Source organism: Rhinoraja longicauda, chromosome 26 (genome assembly GCF_053455715.1).
Source record: "Rhinoraja longicauda isolate Sanriku21f chromosome 26, sRhiLon1.1, whole genome shotgun sequence".
In the NCBI taxonomy this organism is placed as follows: domain Eukaryota; kingdom Metazoa; phylum Chordata; class Chondrichthyes; order Rajiformes; family Arhynchobatidae; genus Rhinoraja; species Rhinoraja longicauda.
The window spans coordinates 1,290,634-1,315,386 of record NC_135978.1 but is presented as its reverse complement, the minus strand read 5'-3'; the positions used below and the strand labels follow the sequence as shown (position 1 = coordinate 1,315,386).

At 45.9% G+C, this 24,753-nt stretch overlaps 1 protein-coding gene across 7 annotated transcripts in view; it reads left to right on the top strand.

Moving 5' to 3' along the window:
- git1 (G protein-coupled receptor kinase interacting ArfGAP 1) overlaps positions 1-24,753 on the top strand; it is a 145,893-nt gene that overhangs the window by 86,760 nt on the left and 34,380 nt on the right. For all 7 annotated transcript variants that reach the window (XM_078422453.1, XM_078422452.1, XM_078422451.1 and 4 more), the window contains 3 exons: positions 4,436-4,508; positions 10,981-11,078; positions 21,852-21,963. In XM_078422453.1, coding sequence (XP_078278579.1) covers positions 4,436-4,508; positions 10,981-11,078; positions 21,852-21,963 — 283 coding nt within the window. The remainder of the gene's footprint in view (positions 1-4,435; positions 4,509-10,980; positions 11,079-21,851; positions 21,964-24,753) is intronic.

Sequence of the window (24,753 nt, the reverse complement as noted above, 5' to 3'; positions counted from 1 at the left end):
TTTTATAGCTGCCTTGCTCGGCAAGAAACCTCATCAAATGTTCAATTTACTCCAATGGTTAATTTGTGTTATGAATGCAGATTAATAATTTAATGAAATGTAATGTGGAAGTTCATGCATTTTAGATTATTATAAACAGATGTCTTTGAGACTGTTTTGTGTGAAATAGTCGATTGCAACTGGCAGTGGCTTTCCACACAACTCTTCATTTGGGCACTAATTTCTTTTTTTATTAAGTTTCCAAAAGCCCAGAAGTCTACCTTTGAAAATAAAACTTATAACTCAATTAGGCATGGATCTTTTTGTTTGGTTGTCTTTCTCAATTGTGCAGTTCACCGTTTGCCAGTTAGCTGCATTTACAGGAATAGATCGGGTGAATGCACCGAATATTTTACCCAGAGAAGGGAAATCAAAAACGAGAGAACATGGGTTTAAGATGAGAGGGACAAGATTTAGTACGAACCTGAGGGGCAACCTATTCACAGTGTGGTGGGTATATGGAGAAGGTAGTGAGGCAGGTACTAAAACAGCATTTAAAAGGTACTTGGACAGGTACATGGATTAGAGGGATGTGGGCCAAACACAGGCAAACCGAACCAACTTGGATGGGGCATCTTGATCAGCTTGGATGGGGCATCTTGATCAGCTTGGATGGGGCATCTTGATCAGCATGGATGGGGCATCTTGATCAGCATGGATGATTTGGGCCGAGCGGCCTGTTTCCGTGCTGGATGACTTTACTTTCATATAAATCAAAGTGTTTTTGTTGCAAAACTTTTGTCATTGGCCTAGTTGAAAAGCCATCTTCAGTGATCCTTAACTTCCTACACTTGTTTAAAGCCAATGTTTTCTTCTGAAATAATCTAAAATCCGCCTTTTGTCTGTGGATGCAGAAACATTTACTGTTGTTTATTCAGTTTAGTTTATTGTCACCTGTACCGAGGTACAGTGAGAAGCTTTTGTTTGGAGCTATCCAGTCAGTGGAAAGACTATACATGATTACCATCGAGCCATTTACAGCGTACAGATACATGATAAGGGAAAAACGTTTAGTGCAAGGTAAAGCCAGCAAAGTCCGATCAAGGATAGTCCGAGGGACATCAGAGATAGATAGATAGTTCAGCACTGCTCTCTGGTTGCCCCTGGGGTCTGTTGTAATGACACTTGAATTTTAAGGGGATTTCTCGTTGTGAGTCTGTTTCTTTTCTCATGATTTTTCAGGTGATGTTTGCTACCATGCCAAACTAGCCACTGTTAGCCAGTGAGGGTCTATATTGAGTTTGGGGTCAATGGCAAGTGAGAGGAGGGTGAGGGTGGAGCTTGATCTTATCCTGTCAACGTTTCCACACGCACATGGGTGATCTTATAGAGGTGTATAAGACCATGAGAGGAATAGATCGGGTAGATACACAGAGTCTCTTGCCCAGAGTAGGGGAATCGAGGGCCAGAGGACATAGGTTCAAGATGAAGGGGAAAAGATTTAATTGGAATCTGAGGGGTCGGTGGGTGTATGGAGCAAGCTCCCGCAGGGGGTAATGTGTAGGAAAGAACTGTAGATGCTGGTTTAAATCGAAGATAGACACAAAATGCTGGAGTAACTCAGCGGGACGGGCAGCATCTCTGGAGAGAAGGAATGGGTGATGTTTCAGGTCAAGACTTCGGGTCTGAAGAATGGTCTCGACCCAAAACGTCACCCCTTCCTTCTCCCCAGAGATGCTGCCTATCCCGCTGAGTTACTCCAGCATATTGTGTCTCCCACAGGAGGTAGTTGAGGCTGGGACTATCCCAACGTTTAAGGAACAGTTAGACAGGTACATGGATAGGACAAGTTTGGAGGGATATGGACCAAGCGCAGGCAGGTGGGACTTGTGTAGCTGGGACATGTTGGCCGGTGTGGGCAAGTTGGGCCAAAGCACCTGTTTCCACACTGAATCACTCTATGACTCAATGCACCTTTCCCAACAGGGTGCACTGAGGGGTGATCAAGACCCAGGCCTTGAGTTTAGTTTTTTTAGTTTAGAGATACAGCTCGTAAACAGGCCCTTCGGCCCACCGAGTCTGCACTGACCAGTGATCCCCGCACACTAACACTATCGTGCACACTAGGGACAATTTTACATTTATACCAAGCCAATTAACCTACAAATGTACACTACTTTGGAGTGTGGGAGGAAACCAAAGATCTGAGAAAACCCACAAAGGTCTCGGGGAGAACGTACAAACTCCTTGAGATGCACGAACAAATGGGAAAGGGTTTCGGCCTCCACCAATGAGCATTGCATGATACTATTTCATGATCACAATGTTTGGAGCCACTGGAAGTATACCCTTTTGTGTAGTGATTGCAATTGTTTGCTGGAGGCACCATGCTAGCCTTTTAGATTTTAGATATACTGCGTGGAATCTGGCCCTGCAGCCCAGCGAGTCTGTGCCGACCAGCCATCACCTTGTACATTGGCTCTATCCCACACACCAGGGGCAATTTACAGAAGCCCATTAACCTGCAAACTGCACTTTGTTGGAATGTAGGAGGAAACCAGACCACTCGGAGAAAACCCACGCGATCACAGGGAGAACATACAAGCTCCATACAGACAACATCCGTAGTCAGGATCGAACCCGAGTCTTTGGCATTGTAAGGCAGCAACTCTACCGCTGTGCCACACCAAATGCCGATAATGTTTTGTGTAGGAAGGAACTGTAGATGCTGGTTTAAACCAAAGATAGACACAAAGTGCTGGAGTAACACGGCGGGACAGGCAGCACATCTGGAGAAAAGGAATTGGTGACGTTTCACAGAGTGCTGGAGTAACTCAGCGGGTCAGGCAGCATCTCTGGAGAACATGGATAGGTGACGTTTCACAGAGTGCTGGAGTAACTCAGCGGGTCAGGCGGCATCTGTGGAGAACATGGATAGGTGACGTTTCACAGAGTGCTGGAGTAACTCAGCGGGTCAGGCAGCATCTCTGGAGAACATGGATAGGTGACGTTTCACAGAGTGCTGGAGTAACTCAGCGGGTCAGGCAGCATCTCTGGAGAGGAGGAATGGGTGACGTTTCGGGTCGAGACTTCTTCAGCCAATAATGTTAATCTTTTGACAAGTATTTGAGGCGACGCTACGATTATGTGCGGGTTAAGCAAGATGTGCTGACATTACTCACCCAGCGTTGGAGGAGAGAGTGGGTTGATATTTCAGGTTGGTGATTCTTCATCAGAACGGATCATCAGCTTGTAATTTGAATTCTATTTCTCTACAGATGCTGCCTGGTCTGACTTTTGCTATCACCTGTGTTGTTTTGCTTTGTGATGGTAACGAACTATCCTGACCACTTGGTTTTTGGGTTTGTTCATAAGATATAGGAGCAGAATTAGGGCATTTGGCCCCTTGAGTCTACTCCGCCATTCAATCCATTAGTGCAAAACACCATCAAAACCCGTGGATAGCACGGTGGCGCAGCGGTAGAGTAGCTGCCTCACGGCGCCAGAGACCCGGGTTTCATCCTGACTACGGGTGCTGGGCTGTCTGTACAGAGTTTGTATGTTCTCCCTGTGACCATGTGGGCTTTCTCCAGGTGCTCCAGTTTCATCCCACAATTCCAAGACGTACAGACTTGTAGGTTAATTGGCTTCGGTAAAAATTGCAAATCATTCCTACTGTGTGTAGGATATTGTCAGTGTGTAGGATAGTGTAAGTGTGGACTCGGTGGGCTGAAGGGCCTGTTTCCACACTATCTCTAAAGTCTGAGTTTAGAGTAGCTTTTGGACAACTGCCTGGTTTCAGTTTGAACAGAGGTTTATAAAGGTGGGAATCGGAGAGAGTATAAAGGTAGACAGCAGGCCAATAACCATCCCTACACCTTGCCCCAGTCCCTGCTGTAGAGGCACAAATACAATGACCCAGCTGGAGGAGCGTACGGATCCATGAAAGTGGGAAAGAAAGAAAAATAACACACACACACACGCAGTTCTCTCAGTGGGCAGATGCACTCCCACTCAAGGAGTCTGGAGATTTGTCTTTTCTTTGCCTCAGTACATCAACAATGTCTGCTTCAAGCTGCTGCTGCTGATAAACTGGCCTCGGAAAGATATGTTCAGCTGCCCTTGAATTACAAACTAGAAAACACCATGTCACGGACCTCTGCAGCAACGTTAAATATGGCAATTAAAATGATTGAAAAGCAGGCCTGTGCTCACAGTCCAAAATATGTAGAAGGCTTTAATTTTCTTGAGCCGCTATGATATACTTCTAAAGGTTTTTAAATAAATTGCAACTGTTTGCCTTGTTAATTATAGGTTAGTTTATTGTAGGCTTCGGCAAACCATCTCTTGAACCGCATCAATAGAATATAAGCTACTTGGTTTCAGTTTGCACAGAAGTTTAAAAGTTGTTTTTAAGTTTATACTTTGCTATGTGTTAACTTTTCTTTCCATGCAGCTGAATAACCGACTTTTTGAAGAACTGGCCATGGACGTTTATGATGAAGTTGATCGGCGTGAGAATGACGCAGGTATGTCAATCGTTCATACATGTTTGGTTTATTGTCACGTGTACCGAGGTACAGTGAAAAGCTTTTGTTAGTAAATTTTCACCTTGGTTTCAATTGGGGACATGTCACCTACTTGAGCTCAGGGCACCAAATGTCATATTTACAGACAGTGCTAATTTAGGTGAGATTGTGGTTGTGGAGGATCATGTAAAACTTCTTCTAGGGATATCTCCAGTTAGGCTGAACGAATGGAATAGAATGAAGTAAAATGAGGTAATTCACCTTGGCATCAATAATAATTGATGAATGGTGAGAGATTGGGTAGTGTTGCTAATCATAGTCATACATCATGGAGGCAGGCCCCTCAGCCCAACACATCCATGCAGACCAAGATGCCCCACATAAGCTAGTCCCATTTGCCCGTGCTTGGCCCTCATCTCTCTAAACCTTCCCTTACGTACCTGTCCAAATATCTCTTCTTTGTTGAAACAAGGAACTAAATGGTCCAGACCTGTAACGTGACCTATCCATGTTCTCCACAGATGCTGCCTGACCCGCTGAGTTACTCCAGCACTCTGTGAAACGTCACCTATCCATGTTCTCCACAGATGCTGCCCGACCCGCTGAGTTACTCCGGCACGCTGTGTGCTTTTGTCTCTTGGATGTTGTTGTACCTGCTTCAACTACTTCCCCAGGCCGCTTGTTTTATAAAATCTGATGGAGCCGTGTATTTGTGCTGACAAACCTAGCGACCCACCACAGCTTTTCTTTCAGTTTAGTTCAGAGATAGAGTACGGGAACAGGCCCTTCAGCCCACTAAACCCCCGCCGACCAGCGATCTCTGAGCACTAACACTGTCCTACACACACTGGGGACAATTTACAGTTATACTAAGCCAATTAACCACCAACCCTGTATGTCTTTGGAGTGTGGGAGGAAACCGGAGAAAACCCGCAAAGTTCACGGGGAGAACGTACAAACTCCGTACACACACCTGTAGTCAGGATCGAACCCACGTCTCTGGTGCTGTAAGGCAGCAACTCTACCGTTGCGCCAACATGCCATATCAGTTGTGTTAAAACGTTTAATATGACTTTGAGTATCATCTGTAAGCAGTTAATTTATTTGGGATCGAGAGTTTAGACGTTTGTGTTTTTTATGTAAATATGTTTGTTTTTCGATCTTGTGTATTATTTTAAATAAACGTTTATGCCAAGCTCTTGTGAAGGAGGTGTATAACGTTGTGTACCAGTGGTCTGGGGGCCATGGTGCGGTTTCAGTGAGGAGCTGTGAGGAATGTGCTTGCCTGTTATTGCTGCCAACAGACTTTTCGGAGACTGGAAAAACGTGTCCATTTTTGGAAAAGCTTGTGCCTCAGCACTTTGCCATTATCTGATGGGGATAAGTAACATGTGGTGTTTAACTGTGTGAGCACTGATGGCCTTGAGGAGGGAGGGCTGCTGAGCACAAGTGCGTGCGGGCAGACTGCTCCGAGCTCAGGTAGGTCCACTCCTGTGGAAACTGGTTGCATTCAGAGCCATCGTGTCGTTCTGTTCTAGGGCTGTTGGTGTTCTTCGTCAGCAGCCTAAATATAGCAGCTCGCCACCCAAACAGGAAGCCAACTAAAAATCTAAACTTTGTCGGGAGTGCAAGGCTCAAACGACATACATTTTGGTTTTGAAGTACATTTTGATTTTTTAAAACTGGATATCAAATAAGGTGAGAATTTGTTTTTGTGATGAACTGTTGAGTCTGACCTGGCTTTGAAATTGTTTTATACTCTGAGACCAGGAGCGGTTTAAATTAAGATAGACACAAAATGCTGAAGTAACTCAGTGGGACAGGCAGCATCTCTGGAGAGAAGGAATGGGTGTCGTTTCGGGTCAAAATCCTTCTCCAGTTTAAATTCCTCTGAGTGTTGGTTGACTTGATTGTGCAGGCTCCCTCTCCTTGTGCATATAGTCCAGTGTGTGAAGTATTTGGGAGATGGTTTGTTTTGGTTCAAGACCAGAGGTCTTTGTTTAAAATGTGGTAGGCTTCAAAGCAGACTCTGTATTGTGAGTATAGACACAAAATGCTGGAGTAACTCAGCAGAGATGCTGCATGTCCGACTGAGTTACTCCAGCATTTTGTGTCTATCTTAGCTTTTGTCAGAATAATGCTACATTTAGAATTTAACATGGAATTTTTCAGAGCTGATCATGTGATCACACATTTAAAGATTGGCATGATTATTGGTAACTGAGTCTACACATGGTCTACAATATCTTCCGGTTGTTAGACCGTGCATGGACTGGGCGACCATTTTGCTGCACGCCTGCGCTCCGTCTGCCAAGGCCTGCTGGACCTCCCTGTTGTTCACCACTTTAACTCCTCTTCCCATTCCCATGCTGACCGTTCTGTCCAGCTCCCCCTCCATTGCCAGAGTGAGGCAACGCGCCAACTGGAGGAGCAGCACCTTGTATTTCAGCTTGGGTGGCTTACAAGCCAACCGTATGAACGGTGTAGATTCTCTGATGTTAGGTAACTACAACTCGTTTCAACTATTTCTCTCCTTATCAACACCCTTATTATTCCTCTTTTTTTCGTTATCTATTTGGTCACTTGTTTGTCTCCTTTTCATCTCTGGCCTTTGTCCAACTAACTATCTGCCGATCAAATCCCCACCCGTATCCACATTACCTGCCAGGCTTTGTCTTGCGCCTCCTCTCCTCCAGCTTTCTTATCTCTTCTCTTCCACCCTCCCCCCCCCCCTTACAATCAGTCCAAAGAGGTGTCTTGAGCCAAAATGTTACCTATCCATGTTCTTCAGAGATGCTGCCTGGCCCACTGAGTCTTTGTGTGTATTTTTTTATATAAACCAGTGTCTGCAGTTCCTATTTTCTACATTTTTTCCAAGTTTAGACTGCATCTAATAGATTATTTTGAGTTGCTTTAGGGATGAATACCATTGAGACAAAATTAAAATAATGTTGCATTAAAATACAAAAGTATTGTGGTGTGCTGAAGCATGAAAGTGCATAGGCTGCTTGTCACTTCTCCTACGTCCTGCTTAGTGCTTTTCTCCTACGTCATTTCTCCTACGTCCTGCTTAGTGCTATCCTGCAGAGCACTGATACAAACAATATTAGCACAATTGCAATATTAAATTCTAATTTGATGCAACTGGATTGCATCAATTTAAATTTGTCATCGAAAAGGTGTCAGGGAATGAATTAGAAACATAGAAAATAGGTGCAGGAGGAGGCCATTTGGCCCTTCGAGCCAGCACCGCCATTCATTGTGATCATAGCTGATCATCCACAATCAATAACCTGTGCCTGCCTTCTCCCCATATTCCTTGATTCTACTAGCCCCTAGAGCGCTATCTAGCTCTCTTTTAAATTCATCCAGTGAATTGGCCTCCACTGCCTTCTGTGCAGGGAATTCCACAAATTCACATCTCTGGGTGAAAAAGTTTTTTCTCACCTCAGTTTTAAATTCTTAGACTGTGGCCCCTGGTTGTGGAGAGGATTAGGGGCAACCTTTTCTGCTTTGGTAGGACAGAGCGTACTGTCGTAAAGCAGCTTGTATAATGTGGAGTGGGAATGACAAATAGTTGGAAGGAAACAAGTCTAAAGATTAAGGAAAGATTTTTTCAGAGCTGGTCCAATGTGCTCTTTTTTAAGATTTCATAGTCATAATCAATGTTAAAGTTTGTATCAATACACCACTTTATTTAGATTGTAAGATGAAATCAGATCCCATCGATTTGAGCAAAACCAAGTGCTGGAGCAACTCAGCGGGTCAGACAGCGTTGTGAAGAGAACAGACAGAACATGTTTCTGGTCAGGATCCTTCTTCCTACTCCAACCGTGTGGTTGTGCAACCCTGCACAGCCCGGCTCTATCTCCATGAGAAGGACTGCCCCAGAAGACCCATCGTTTCTGCCTGCTCCTGCCCCAGAAGAAGCATCCCAACCCAAAACATCATTTGCCCATTCCCTCCACTGATGCTGCCTGACCCGCTGAGTTCCTCCAGCACTTTGTATTTTGCTCAAGATTCCAGTGTATGCAGTTTCTTGTGCCTCATATTGATGTGATGTATTTTCATTAAATATTTCTGATTAGTTCATTACTTTTTCTTTTGGGTGGCACAGAGGTAGAATTACTACCTTACAACGACAGAAACCCGGGTTCCATCCTGACTATGGGTGCTGTCTGTACGGAGTTTGTACGTTCTCCCTGTGACCTCATGGGTTTTCTCCAGGTGCTCCAGTTTCCTCCCATATTCCAAAGACGTGCAGGCTTGTAGGTTAATTGGCTTGGGTAAGATTGTGAATTGTCCCTAGTGTGTGGGGTAGTGCTAGTGTCTGGGAGGGGTTGCTCATCGGCACGGACTCGTTGGGCCAAAGGGTCTGTTTCCACGCTGTATCTAAAGTATAAAGTCAAATTGTGGATCTGTACTGATCCTTTAAGAAATGGAAAATAGCCAAGATTTAGATTGCTGCCACAGAATTATGAAATGACAAATTAACACTGCTTTACTGCAGATAATTATGTTACAGATTCGGATGGGTTTTGATCGCAGAGCTGCAGTGCGGAGATTTATTTCAACAGCAATGACTCACTGTTTTCTGCAGAGAAGATGAGTAACTAAGCTGCAGGCAACAATCGACAACGAATATTTTTTTGCAGGTCCCATTCGCTGTGATTATTGAGCAAATTGACTTGATGCAGTGCGTATGTTAACCACCAGAGGATGCTGGAAATGTGTTGGCTTCAGTTTATTATTGTCACGTGTATCGAGATACAGTGAAACACCTTTGTTTGTGTAGTATCCAGTTAAATCATGCAGCAGATAGACATCGAACACTGGAGTAACTCAGCGGGTCAGGCAACGTCTCTAGTGGGAAAAGGATGGGGGACGTTTTGGGCTGGGTCAATCTTCACACTTCAGACTAAATGTAATAATTTGTGCTGGTCTTACTTCCGGTTCCTCCCCCTTACAATCACTCTGAAGAAGTGGCCCAACCCGAAACATCACCCATCCTTTTTCTCTGGGGGTACTGCCTGAGCCCTGAATTACTCAAGTACTTTGTATCTATCTTTGGTATCAATGAGTATCTGCAGTTCTTAGTTTCTAAATCATTCTGTAAATGAGTACAATCCAGTCAACCAGTCGCACACAAAGAAAAATCCCAGAGTGCAGAATATAGGGTTACAGAATTGCAGTGTTATAGTTACAGAGAAAAAGGTGAAGGGTTATGAATGTTTGTCTCCTGGTCAAATGACCTGTTGGCACACCTTCCTGGATGAATCACTCTCATCTCACCACTAGTATGAATATTGGACCAAGTGTGGCTGTACTCCCAGTCATCTAGTCCTTGCAATTGACTGCATTGTTAAAACTATTGACAGAGCACAGATTCCCTAGCCAACAAACGGCCTATTGGAACCACCCTGCCTGGTGTCATCTGGTGCCATCTCTGATTTGTCTCAGTCCAGTTTCTCCTCCCTAAAACCGGTCTGAAGAAGGGTCCCGACCCGAGTTTAGAAGGATGAGGGGGGACCTCAGTGAAACTTATCAAATAGTGAAAGGCCTGGATAAAGTGGATGTGGAGAGGATGTTTCCACTAGTGGGAGAGTCTAGGACCAGAGGGCACAGCCTCAGAATAAAAGTATGTGCCTTTAGGAAGGAGATGTAGAGAAATTTATTTAGTCAGAGAGTGGTGAATCTGTCGATTTCATTGCCACAGACGGCAGTGGAGGCCAAGTCATGGGGTCTTTTTAAAGCGGAGATTGACATATTCTTGATTAGTACGGGTGTCAGGGGTTATGGGATGACGGCAGGAGACTGGGTTCGGAGGGAGAGATAGATTAGCCATGATTGAATGGCGGGGTAGACTTAATGGGGCAAATGGTCTAATTCTGCTCCTGTCACTTATGAAACCTCACGTATCCATGTTGTCCAGAGATGCTGGCTGACCCGCTGAGTTACTACAGCACTATATGGCTACCTTTCACTTTATCTTTGAAGCAACCTCTCCATGTTAAATACAATATGTTGCTGCTTCTTGTTGGAGCAAAATTGTCTTGTTTCATTATCATGTTTTTTTGTAATCACCTGGTAAAGTGAGCTGAAGGTGTTACCATTTGAATTGTCTCTTGGGTCAGGTCATGGTGTCGTGAGTAATGTGAGCTTCACCTGAATTGCCCAGATCAAACTCAAATTTGAGTTTGAGTTTAGTTTATTTGAGATTAGTGTATTGTCACGTGTCCCGAGGTACAGTGAAAAGCTTTTGTTGCGTGCTATCCCGTCAGCGGAAAGACGATGTGTGATTACAATCGAGCTGCCCACGGTGTACAGATACATGATACAGGGAATAATGTTATTTTTGATGTCATTTTCTCTGGTTAAGTCTGTTTAAATGCACACTGTGAACAGAAGCTGTGAAAATGGTATTGTGGTGGTGATGTTGTTCATTAACGCGGCATTGTTGCTGTGCTTGCAGTGTGGCTGGCCACCCAGAACCACAGCACCTTAGTGACCGAGCGCAGTGCTGTGCCCTTCCTCCCAGTTAACCCCGAATATTCTGCCACCAGGAACCAGGTATGTGCAAATGCAGCACTCTCCTTTAATTGTTTGATTGTCTTTACCATATTCAGCATGTGTGAAGATATTTATTTACTTGTATTCATAAGTGATAGGAGCAGAATTAGGCCATTCGGCCCATCCAGTCAACTCCACCATTCAATCACGGCTGATCTATCTCTCCCTCCAAACCCCATTCTCCTGCCTTCTCCCCATAACCCCTGACACCCGTACCAATCAAGAATCTTATCTATCTCTGCCTTAATAATATCCATTGACGGCCTCCTGTGGCAATGAATTCCACAGATTCACCGCCCTTTGACTAAAGAAATTCCTCCTCATCTCCTTCCTCAAGGAACGTCCTTTTATTCTGAAGCGATAACCTCTGGTCTATTGTATGTAAATATTGTATTTTGAGCAAATAATGAATCTAGCGTAAAGGAGGAAGACATGGAGCAGAATTAGAACATTCAGCCCATCGAGTCTGCTCTTCAATCATGGCTGATCTATCTTTTTCACCTCAACCCCATTCTCCTGCCTTCTCCCTGTAACTTTAGAGATACAGCATGGAAACAGGTCCTTTGGCCCACCAAGTCTGTGCTGACCAAAGAACCCTGTACACTGGCAGGACCCTTTGCACTGCACTGCCCTGGTGGCGGTGGACGCAGCTACCATCATGTCATTTACAGACCTTTGGATAAGTACATAAGTACATGTCGAAAATGGAGGGATACCAATCATGCAGGCAGGTGAGGGTTGATCTTGGCATCATGTTCAGCACAGACATTGTGGGCTGAAGGGCCAGTTCCTGTGCTGTACTGTTCTGTACTGTATGGTCCCTACTGTGTAGGATAGTGCTGATGTACTGACAGTAGAGCACCTATGGTGCTACTTGTCTGTCAAAGAGTATCTGAGAGTGTAGAACGGAAATGTTACTGGCCAAACAGCCTCACGTTACTGGTGATGAAAGGCCACTACCATTAGTTTATAGTTGCCCCTAACTTTATAATTGAAATATGGAGCGAGCTGCCAGAGAAAGTAGTTGAGGCCAGTATAATAACATTTAGACGGGACTTGGATAAGAAAGGATTAGAGGGATATGGACCTAACACAGGCAAATGGGACGGGCTTAGATGGAGCACCTTGGTCAGCGTGGATGAGTTGGGCTGAAGGTAGGAGTTGCCAACTATCTCACTCCTAAATACGGGACAAGGTGACGTCACCGCCCCGCGCCCCACGTGACCTCACCCAGCCAGCGGCCACGTGCTCCCACTCCACCAATGGCGGTCGCCCGGGCCGGGAGGCGGGTTGCTATGCAACCTCCGTTAGGCGAACACACTCGGCCCCGCTCCCCAAACACGGACACTGTCCCGGCCGTCAGCGGCCCGCGGGCCTAATACGGGACAATTTAGCCCTAAATAAGGGATGTCCCGGCTAATACGGGACAGTTGGCAACCCTAGCTGAAGGGCCTGTTTCCATGCTGTATAAATCTCTGGCTTTATGTGCCTGTTTGTGTATGCCAAGGTACTTCAGTACTAGTTGAAACTTATTATCCAGCTCTGTTGTATTTCCCCACCTTATTTACCATGGTAAGTCTGTGCTGTGTGCCTGTAAAGTTTAGCCGTTCACCAAGTCTGGCATCTATTTGTTTAGCATCTATATATAAACTTGCGAGTTATACTGATATCTAAATGTATGGCTTACTGCTCAATTAATTACAGTGGGAAGGAGGCTGTGTGAAAATGTCTGTTTGGCCTTAGTTTCTGCAGAAAGATTGAAACAAATGATTAATGTTGGGTCCGAATCATAGCCCGCCTGTCTTACCCACAAAAATTCAAAGCATGAGGTCTTGTCTCTTCAGTTTCCACATAACTCCAGAAATATGCAGATATTATCCTTTCAAAAAAACACTAACTTGGCTCGGGGACACTTAAAGCAGAACTTGTTACAGTATCAGCTCAATAATCAGGAGAAATACAAAGCCTGCAAGTGTGGGAGAACATGTTGGTACTTCACTGCAATGCAAAAGAAGCTGCAGATTGGGTGGCTAAAGACTGAAAGACACTCCTTTAGTTGTTGCGCCTTCTGCTCCAAGTTTCTAATCTTCAGTGTGCTTGGAGTGGGTGGGGGGAGATGGGGGGGGGGGGGAGTTTAAGACTGAAACAGACCTCTTTCTCATGGAGTGGTGGAACATGATGCATTTTGTTGTTAACACTATTTAAAATCTTCCTTGATGTGACGCCATCTTACTGACTGCTTAAATATTTTGGTTTAGTTTATTGTTTTAGTTTAGATTAGAGATACAGCGCTGGAGGCTATACCCTGGTCCCTACCTCAGAGGGAAGCAACTTCACACTTTAGACTTTAGAGACACAGCATGGAAACAGGCCCTTCGCTCACCAAGTCCGCACCAACTCCACACATTAACGCTACCCTACACACACTAGGGACAGTTTACACTTACACCAAGCCAATTAACTCTCAAACCTGTACGTCTTTGGAGTGTGGAAGGAAACCGAAGATCTCGAGAAAACCCACGCAAGTCACGGGGGGGAACGTACAAACTCCATACAGACAGCACCTGCAGTCAGGATGGAACCCGGGTCCCTGGCTGTGAGGCAGCAACTCTACTGCTACACCACCGTGCCGCCCAGTTCACATGCAAGAAATGGCAGTGCAGAAAGACGTCTCTGTCATGGTTATTCTTGCACGATAGATGAAGCAGCAGTAACTAGCACCTCTGCTGCCTCTCCGAATGACAAATAAAGCTCTGTTATACTGTTATACTGTTATGTTATAGATCCATCAGCCCATGGGTGTTAACTGGCCTGGTGGATAAATACACCAATCTCTTGGACATTTAGGATAGGAACAAGGCTTTAGATAGGAAGATGGATATGCAGGAATGGAGAGATTTGGATGCCCTGCAGGCAGATGAAATTAATGTCGCTTGGCATTTGAGTGTGGATATTGTGGGCTGAAGGGCCTGTTCCTGTGCTGTATTGTTCGATGTTAAAGTCATGGATTTGATGCTGAAATTATGATGTCTTTTGGTGAGAGACCTGGAGCTGCAGCTGCTGGAATCACCACCCAAACAAAACGTGCTTGTGACCTTCTGGATTGGGACCTTTCTTACGGCAGACTTAATGCACGGTGGTGCAGCGGGTAGAGCTGCTGCCTTGCAGCGCCAGAGACCCGGGTTCCATCCTGTCTACGGAGTTTGTATGTTCTTCCTGTGACGGTGTGGGTTTTCTCCGGGTGCTCCGGTTTCCCCTCTCACTCAAAGACGTACAGGTTTGTGGGTTAGTTGACTATTGTAAATTGCACCCAATGTGTAGGATAAAGCTAGTGTATGGGTGGTTACTGGTCAGTGCAGACTCACTGGGCCAAAGGGCCTGTTTCCAAGCTTATCTCTGAAGTGAGAGTTTACGACTGGCCTCAGCAAACCAATATTAGAAAGTAGGCTGAGATGCAAAACCTGTTGGATTTTTTTGTTGGTGCATCTTTCAAAAACCATCCAGCTTTAGACAGACCCCTCTGATCAAATGGGATAATAGTCACAGTCATACAGCATGGACACAGGAACTCCTGCCCAACTCATCCATGCTGACCAACATGCCCTCTTTCAGCAAGTCATATTTACTTGTGTTTCACCCATCTCCCCCCTAAACCTTTCCTATCCATGCACCTGCCAAAGTGTCTTTTAAGATGTTGTTTGTGTACCTGTCACAACTACAGCTGAGGCTGACTTGTGAAGGGTCACAAGACACCAGTGTGTGCCTTGGCTGCCTATTGACCAGTGCAGAATAGGATTTGCTGCTTCCTTCAGAGAAGATGAACACTGGTCAGGAATAGGTATTCACGGAAATAGTTGCATTCCTTTCCTAACTGCTATCTTATCCAAGCATTGGGAATGCCACGTCTGTGCACTAAAGACTTCACAGCCGGAACGAGTAGGGACTGCTTGAGAGATGGGTGGGTAACAGTGAGAACATTCTTCAATAAGGTGGAGTCGGGGGTACAAAGCGGGGTTTAGTTTAATTTAGGGATATAGCGTGGATCCAGGCCCTTAGGCCCATTGGGTCTGTGCCAACGAGCAATCCCCGCACACTAACACCATCCACACACACACACACGGGACAACTGTAAACCTACAGGGGGAACGTACAAACTCTGTACAGACAACACCCGTAGTCAGGATCGAACCCGGGTCTCTGGCGCCCACTGGTACAGGTGGTCCCCGGCTTACGATGCTTCGGCTTGCGATAGTTCCACTTTGCGATGGTGCAAACGGCAGTGAGCCACCGCTCGCTTCCAGCCACGTGTTCACGTGTGTTAAATGCATTTCCACTTCCAATATGTTCGGTTTGCGATGGGTTTCTCGGAACGGAACCCACCTTAAGCTGAGGAGCACCTGTATAGGTGTGGGTGTTTTCCGCGGTGCAGGTACTGCCAATATCTGTTATGCAATTGAGAATGTTGTTACTGACAGTGCAGCAATTACACTGCTCGCTGTCTAAACTCAGTTTATTGCCACGTGCACAGAGGTATAGTGAAAAGCTCTTGTTGCATGCTAACTAGTCGAATGAATTAATTTTTGTCACATGTGACAAGCCACAGTGGCATTCTGTGTTAGCCAGTCAGTGGGAAGACTATACATGATTACATTTGAGCCATACTCAGGGTACAGTCACAGGGTAAAGGGAATGCATTCCTCCAAAATTATCCTTCCCTCAAAATAAAATGGTAATGCCGATTAAACATTTACATTAACTCTCGGCACATGATTTCTTGGATGATACAAGTAGCCAAGTTCTGTGGGGATAAGCAATGAAATGCAATAAACACAATTGCTTTCTATATCCTGCTTGTGATTAGTTTCAAAATGAAAATGATAAATCGGTGGGTTTGAAAAGCAAGTTATTTTTATGAATCTTGAATGTTCTGCTTTCAGTTTTATGCTTTTAATATTTATAGATCTTGTTTTTGATCTATTTTTCCACCCCATGGCATATCGAATGACTTTAACTTTCAAAATGTGGATCTGTTTCTGATCTTATGATTCTAAAAATGAATTTTAGCAACCAAATCTAAAAAAAAATCTAAATCGCTCTGAAAATAAACCATAATAATGCTGTTTTTGTATTTTTAACAAATATCAGCTCCAATATAGAGAATCTTATTGAAGGTATTTATTCACAAAATGCTGGAGTAACTCAGCAGGTCAGGCAGCTTCTCGGGAGAGAAGGAATGGGCGACGTTTCGGGTCGAGACCCATCTTCAGTCTGAAGAAGGGTCTTGACCCGAAACGTCGCAAATTTCTTCTCTCCCGAGATGCTGCCTGACCTGCTGAGTTACTCCAGCATTTTGTGAGAATCTTATTGAAGATATTTTAATAATGTGAATAAAAATATAATTGTCAACAGAACTACAAATGTTCAACTTCCTGCAATAAGCCATCCCTGGCCACTTATTTTCACAATGTCTATTAAACAGATCAGGTTGTGGGGGAGAGAAGTAGCTGTGACAACATCTCCCTGGGCTATTCTGCCTACATCCTTTTCCTTAAAGTAATGGAATCTCTGCTTGGTTCCAGTCCTTGCACAGAAGCTGCAAGCTATCAAGTAGAGGTCTGAAGAAGGGTCCCGACCCAACATATTGCGGGTGTCAGAGGTTATGGGGAGAAGGCAGGAGAATGGGGTTGAGAGGAAAAGGTAGATCAGCCATGATTGAATGGCAGAGTAGACTTGATGGGCCGAATGGCCTGATTCTGCTCCTATAATTTATGACCATATAATCTGTCCATTCCCTTCACGTATACTGCCTGACCCTCTGGTTTCTTCCAGTACTTTGTTTTGCTCAGGATTCCAACATCTGTAGTTCCTTGTATATCTCCATATAATTGAGATCAATGGCTACCATTCATCCAAGATTTCAGGGTAAATGCACTCGGGTAAAACCAGTCTCATCCTGGCTTATTGGAGTGGAATTATTTTTAAACTTTGTCCTCCTTTCATTATATCTTGAATGAAACTTCTGCCTCTGTTACATAGTCATAGAGTCAGACAGCACAGGAACAGGCCGTTGTTCCACCTTGCCCCACGAGACCCACCTACCCACGTTTAGCCCAGGTGCCCTCTCAACCTTCAGAGATACAGCGTGCCGATCAATATACCTTATCTAAGCTAATGACCACATTTGGTCCATATCCCTCTAAACCTTTCCTATCCAAGTATCTGTCCAAATGTCTTTCAAATGTTGTTATAGTACCTTCGGTCCAACTTGCCCATGCTGACCAAGATGCCCCGTGTGTACTGGACCCACCTGCCCACGTTTGGTCCAGATCCCTTGAAACCTTCCCTGTCCATGTACTTGTCCAAATGACTTTTAAATGCCTCCGGAAGCTCGTTCCATATTCCCACCACCTTCTCTGTGAAAATATTGCCCCTCAGGTTCCTATTAAATCTTTTGCCTCTCACCTTAAACCTGTTCCCTCTCTCTGGATACCCTTCCTCCAGGTCACGAGGTGACTGCATTCACTCTGACTCCATGATATATTTGGTCACGCCTTCATGGCTTTGCGTTATAGGGAGAGGTTGGATTCTTATTTACAGCAGCACAACAGATATATAAACAGAGTTTTATTCACAAAATGCTGGAGTAACTCAGCAGGTCAGGCAGCATCTCGGGAGAGAAGGAATGGGTGACGTTTCGGGTCGAGACCCTTCTTCAGACTGATGTCGGGGGTGGGACAAAGGAAGGATATAGGTGGAGACAGGAAGATAGAGGGAGATCTGGGAAGGAGGAGGGGAAGGGAGGGACAGAGGAGCTATCTGAAGTTGGAGAAGTCAACGTTCATACCACCGGGCCGCAAACTGCCCAGGCGAAGTTTGCGGCCTGGGCAGTTTGCGGCCCGGTGGTATGAACGTTGACTTCTCCAACTTCAGATAGCTCCTCTGTCCCTCCCTTCCCCTCCTCCTTCCCAGATCTCCCTCTATCTTCCTGTCTCCACCTATATCCTTCCTTTGTCCCACCCCCGACATCAGTCTGAAGAAGGGTCTCGACCCGAAACGTCACCCATTCCTTCTCTCCCGAGATGCTGCCTGACCTGCTGAGTTACTCCAGCATTTTGTGAATAAATCGATTTGTACCAGCATCTGCAGTTATTTTCTTATATATATAAACAGAGTACTCTGTAAAACCCACAATAAACACAAAAGAAAAGTTCAGTGGACATTTTGCTTTAAAAAGCCAACAATAAATAGACATTAATAGTACAAAAATAATGTCCTGGCAGGAGTGAAATGAGAGTGTGACCAGGGTGGTGTGGGTCAGTGAGAGTGTGGCCAGGGTGGTGTGGGTCAGTGAGAGTGTGACCAGGGTGGGGGTGTGGGTCAGTGAGAGTGTGACCAGGGTGGTGTGGGTCAGTGAGAGTGTGGCCAGGGTGGTGTGGGTCAGTGAGAGTGTGACCAGGGTGGGGGTGTGGGTCAGTGAGAGTGTGGCCAGGGTGGTGTGGGTCAGTGAGAGTGTGGCCAGGGTGGTGTGGGTCAGTGAGTGTGTGGCCTGGGTGGTGTGGGTCAGTGAGAGTGTGACCAGGGTGGGGGTGTGGGTCAGTGTGAGCGTGACCAGGGTGGTGTGGGTCAGTGAGAGTGTGGCCAGGGTGGTGTGGGTCAGTGAGAGTATGGTGTGGGTCAGTGAGAGTGTGGGTCAGTGAGAGTGTGGCCAGGGTGGTGTGGGTCAGTGAGAGTGTGGCCAGGGTGGTGTGGGTCAGTGAGAGTGTGGCCAGGGTGGTGTGGGTCAGTGAGAGTGTGGTGTGGGTCCGTGAGAGTGTGGCCAGGGTGGTGTGGGTCAGTGAGAGTGTGGCCAGGGTGGTGTGGGTCAGTGAGAGTGTGGCCAGGGTGGTGTGGGTCAGTGAGTGTGACCAGGGTGGTGTGGGTCAGTGAGAGTGTGGCCAGGGTGGTGTGGGTCAGTGAGGGTGTGGCCAGGGTGGTGTGGGTCAGTGAGAGTGTGGTGTGGGTCAGTGAGAGTGTGGCCAGGGTGGTGTGGGTCAGTGAGAGTGTGGCCAGGGTGGTGTGGGTCAGTGAGAGTGTGGCCAGGGTGGTGTGGGTCAGTGAGTGTGACCAGGGTGGTGTGGGTCAGTGAGAGTGTGGCCAGGGTGGTGTGGGTCAGTGAGAGTGTGACCCGGGTGGTGTGGGTCAGTGAGAGTGTGGTGTGGGTCGGTGAGAGTGTGGCCAGGGTGGTGTGGGTCAGTGAGAGTGTGGCCAGGGTGGTGTGGGTCAGTGAGAGTGTGGCCAGGGTGGTGTGGGTCAGTGAGAGTGTGGCCAGGGTGGTGTGGGTCAGTGAGAGTGTGGCCAGGGTGGTGTGGGTCAGTGAGAGTGTGGCCAGGATGGTGTGGGTCAGTGAGAGTGTGGCCAGGGTGGTGTGGGTCTCTGATGATGTTGGCTGCCTTTTTGAGGCAGCAGCTCATGTAAATCCCTTCGGTGGTGGGGTGGTCAGTACCTGTGATGGACCGGGCTGTTCCGTCACTTTTTCCAATCATTATCATCAATCCTGGCTGGCTCCACCGATCCAGCTGGTGTTGCACCCAGTCAATATGCTCTCTTCTGTACGCTTGTACAAGTTCAAGAGAGTATTTGTTGACATCCGGGTATTCTCAATCTTCTAAGGGAGTAGAGGCATTGATGATCTGAAGAAGGGACTCGACTTAAAACACCCACTCAGTTTCTCCAGTGATGCTGCCTGACCCGCTGAGTTACTCCAGCACTCTGTGAAATGTCACCTCTCCATGTTCTCCACAGATGCTGCCTGACCCGCTGAGTTCTCCAGCACTCTGTGAAACGTCACCTATCCATGTTCTCCACAGATGCTGCCTGACCTGCTGAGTTACTCCAGCTTTTTGTGTCCATCTTAGAGGCAATTGATGGGCTCTCTTTATGACTGCATCAATGTAAACTTTACAGACAATTCTAAATGCGTTAATGTTGGGGAAATCAGATAGAGTCATAGAGTGATACAGAGTACGGCCCAACTCGCCCACACTGGCCAACATGTCCCAGCTACATTAGTCCCACCTGCCTGCGCTTGGTCCATATCCCTTCAAATCTGTCCTTTCCATGTACCTGTCTAACTGATTCTTAAAGTGTGGGATAGTCCCTCTCGATAGTGGGCCTTGTTTAGCCTGGGTTAGATGTTCATGCATGCACACAGCCCCTCTCTGTGGGCCATGTGAGATGAACTGGAACCAGAAGTGGGGTGCATCAGTGAAGTGCTGTCCCCTGTCAGAGAGCCTGGCAGCAGCAGTAACACAACAGCACTGGAGTTGTCAGTCACAAACATACACACAAAATGCTGGAGCAACTCAGCGGGTCAGGCAGCATCTCTGGAGAGAAGGAATGGGTGACGTTTCTGGTCGAGACCCTTCTTCAGACTTGGGACTGGTACTGTCTCTTGTCTGCTGACGTGTGTGTGTGTGTGTGTCCACTCATTTAAACAAAGGTCCCAACCAGACTGCATTTATTTACATGATTCTTTGCGGTTCATTGTCCTAAATGCCATTGCGTGAGAATGATTTTTTTTACGGGCAATGAATGTTTTGAAACTGAGATCATAACTTTCAAGTTCATGCAAGGAGAAATGCAGTGCCATTGCTGTTTTGTTCTGGGGTAACTTAATGAGAAGCAGCCGGTCGGCAAAACCTCCACGGTGTACAGTGGCCCTGCGCGCACCTACGTACACACCTACACACACACGCACAGACACACGCACACACCTACACACACACCTACACATACACGCACAGACACACGCACGGACACACAAAGACACACTCATACACAGACACACTCACACACTGACACACTCACACACTGACACACTCACACACACAGACACACTCACACACAGAGACATACTCGCACACAGAGACATACTCACACACAGAGACATACTCACACACAGAGACACACTCACACAGAGGCACCAACACAGAGACACGCACGCACAGAGACACACTCACACACAGAGACACACACACACACACACAAAGACACACTCACACAGAGGCACCAACACAGAGACACGCACGCACAGAGACACACTCACACACAGAGACACACACACACACACAAAGACACACTCACACAGACACTCACACAGAGGCACCAACACAGAGACACGCACGCACAGAGGCACAGACACACACACACACAGACACGCGCACACACACACAGACACGCACACACACACAGACACGCACACACACAGACATGCACACACACAGACACGCACACACAGAGACGCGCACACACAGACAGACACACACACCGACAGACGCACACGCACACAGACACACAGACACAGACAGAGACACACACACACACCCCTCACACTGCAGCCCAGCCTATGCTTGTGTACTGTAAATGAGGGAAAATCTGGTCTATTTTTAACAATGAACAGTTTATTTATTCCTTGGCATGTTCTGCGGTTTCTCTCAAATGTTTTAATTTTTCCCCCCTCCTTGCTTTGGGAGCCGGTGTTGAGCAGCTGGGATTGGCTGAGGTTGGCACGCCCAGCATATTTTCTCAGCTGAGTTGAAGCGATGTCCGTGATCATTGGCTGCTGCGGCTGTGTGGTTTAAGAACTATTTGAAAGTGGGTCAGCAGACTGGCCAGACGGGGACAAGAAACAAACCACTGGCAGCGCAGAGCCTCTGAGCAGAGCTTCAGCTAGCTTCACCTCACTCTTCACCGGTGATTACAGTCATCGTTTTCAACATTATTCTTTCTTTTTAGGGTCGGCAAAAACTCGCTAGGTTTAATGCCCGGGAGTTTGCAACCCTGATCATTGACATTCTTAGTGATGCAAAGAGAAGACAGCATGGAAAGACACTAGGCAGCCCAACAGGTGAGTTGTGTGAAGGGGTTTCTACTTATGGAGCTGGTATGTACGTCTAAAGCGGTTTGAAGTGTTATTTAAATTATTCATTTTATTGCCTACACTAAATTTTTTTTAAAGTTTTAAATCAATTCTGATGTGTAAAGCATTGCATTGCAGTAAGACACCAATAGACTGGTCAGTGGCTTCCATTCTCTTGTGTATCATTAGTGGGTGGTCATAAGGTCATGCCATGGGAGCAGAATTAGACCATTCGGCCCATCAAATTTACTCCGCCATTCAATCATGGCTGATCTATCTCTTCCTCCTAACCATATTCTCCTGCCTTCTCCCCATAACCATTGACACACATACTAATCGAGAATCTATCTATCGATGCCTTCAAAATATCCAGAGACTTGGCCTGCACAGCCTTCTGTGGCAATGAATTCCACAGATTCACCACCCTCTGACGAAAGAAATTCCTCCTCATCTCCTTCCTAGAGGAATGTCCTTTAATTCTGAGGTCAAGAAGCTTTGCTAGAACAGTGGATGAACAAGCCAGTAGTCATAACTGTATTCTCCTTGCTTCCCAACGTACTGCAGTTAACATGAGAATTTGGAATCGAGAGCCAGAGAACATAGTTTTAAGGTGAAAGGGGAAAGATTTAATGGGAACCTGAGGGGTAATATTTTCACACAAGGGGTGGTGGGTGTATGAGACGAGCTGCCAGAGGAGGTAGTTGTGGCAGGGACAATCGCAACGTTTAAGAAACATTTAGGCAGGTACATAGATAGGACAGGTTTGGAGGGATATGGGACAAATACAGGCAGGTGGGAGTCGTGTGGATGTGGCATGTTGGTCGGTGTGGGCAAGTTGGGCCGAAGGGCCTGTTTCCACACTGTGATACCATCTAAACTAGTCCCATTTGCCTGCATGTGGCCCATATCTCTCTAAAACTACGCTGATGGAGTGCAGCGTAGGTTCACCAGGTTAATTCCCGGGATGGCGGGACTGATGTATGATGAAAAAATGGGTCAACTGGGCTTGTATTCACTGGAGTTTAGAAGGATGAGAGGGAATCTTATAGGAACATACAAAATTATTAAGGGATTGGACAGGCTAGATGTAGGAAAGATGTTCCCCATGTTGGGGGAGTCGAGAACCAGGGGTCACAGTTTAAGAATAAGGGATAGGCTATTTAGGACTGAGATGAGGAAAAACTTTTTCACCCAGAGAGTTGTGAATCTGTGGAATTCTCTGCCACAGAAGGCAGTGGAGACCAATTCACTGGACGTTTTCAAGAGAGAGTTAGATTTAGCTCTTAGGGTTAACGGAATCAAGGAATATGGGGGAAAAGCAGGAACAGGGTACAGATTTTGGATGATCAGCCATGATCATATTGAATGGCGGTGCTGGCTCGAAGGGCCGAATGGCCTATTCCTGCACCTATTTTCTATGTTTCTAAGTCTTTCCTATCCACGTACCTGTCCAGGTGTCTTTGAAATGTTGTTATTGTACCCGCCTTTGCTCTGAGTTCCTCAGTGCAACTTTTAATAGCTTTCATAATTTAAATTTCAATCTTTTTTCTCATTTATCTTTTGCACATTATTCAAATACTTTTACAAAATAATATTTTATTTTTGTTATCCTTATATGGGAAAATATTTTTTTTTCTGGCAAAAGGTTTACATTTAACATTGATGGTTTTGTTTTAATCCAGCTGCATATTCTGGCCAGATCTTTTTTTCTTGCTAAGTTATTTTTAATTTCTTCAGAGGCCTGCTTGTAACTGTGAGTGCCTCTGCTCACCAAGATCATTCTCCAGATGTGATGTTACTGACAAAGGGGTTGCTTGGTCGAGCAAGACTGGAGTGGGTACACTGATGAATTTTCCATTCTCCCTGTGGGTAGAGTTGGCTCTGCACTTTCAGAAAAACCATGCCAACTTTTCATGTTTGCATCTGTGGGTGATTATTATTACTAACCTCCTTCAAACGAAGCAAAATATGGCTGTAATATCAGACTCTTAAACACTGCACAACACTAACCTCGCCAGCTATGATCTGTGTACGAAGGAACTGCAGATGCTGGTTTACACCGATGAGAGACACAATGCTGGAGTAACTCAGCGGGACGGGCAGCATTTCTGGAGCAAGGTACGGTGATGTTTCGGATTGAGACCCTTCTTCAGACCAATCTGATGAAGGGTCTCGACCCCTTCTCTCCAGAGATGCTGCCTGTCCCGTTGAGTTGCTCCAGCATTTTGTGTGTATCTTCAGCTCTGATCTTCTATGGACTGTGTTTTTGGTTGCACTATTATGGCTACCTAATAAAACTGTTATTAATTTATTGTGTTGTTGATTATTGTCTTTACCAGCCTGTAAAGCTGCAGCCAGTAATAATTTAATTGTTCCATTGTCGGTACATATGACAATTAAACACTCTTGACTCGTATAAAATCATGAGAGGAATAGATCGGGTAGACGCACAGTCTCTTGCCCAGAGTAGGGGAATCGAGGACCAGAGGACATGGGTTTAAGATGAACGGGAAAAGATTTAATAGGAATCTGAAGGGTAACTTTTTCACACAAAGGGTGGTGGGTGTATGGAACAAGCTGCCAGAGGAGGAAGTTGTGGCAAGGTCTATCGCAACGTTTAAGAAACAATTAGACAGGTACATGGATAGGACAGGTTTGGAGGGATATGAACCAAACGCAGGCAGGTGGGAGTAGTGTAGACAAGTTGGCAAGTTGGGTCAAGGAGCCTGTTTCCAAGCTGTGAGACTCTGACACTATGACTGTGCACTATTATGGCTA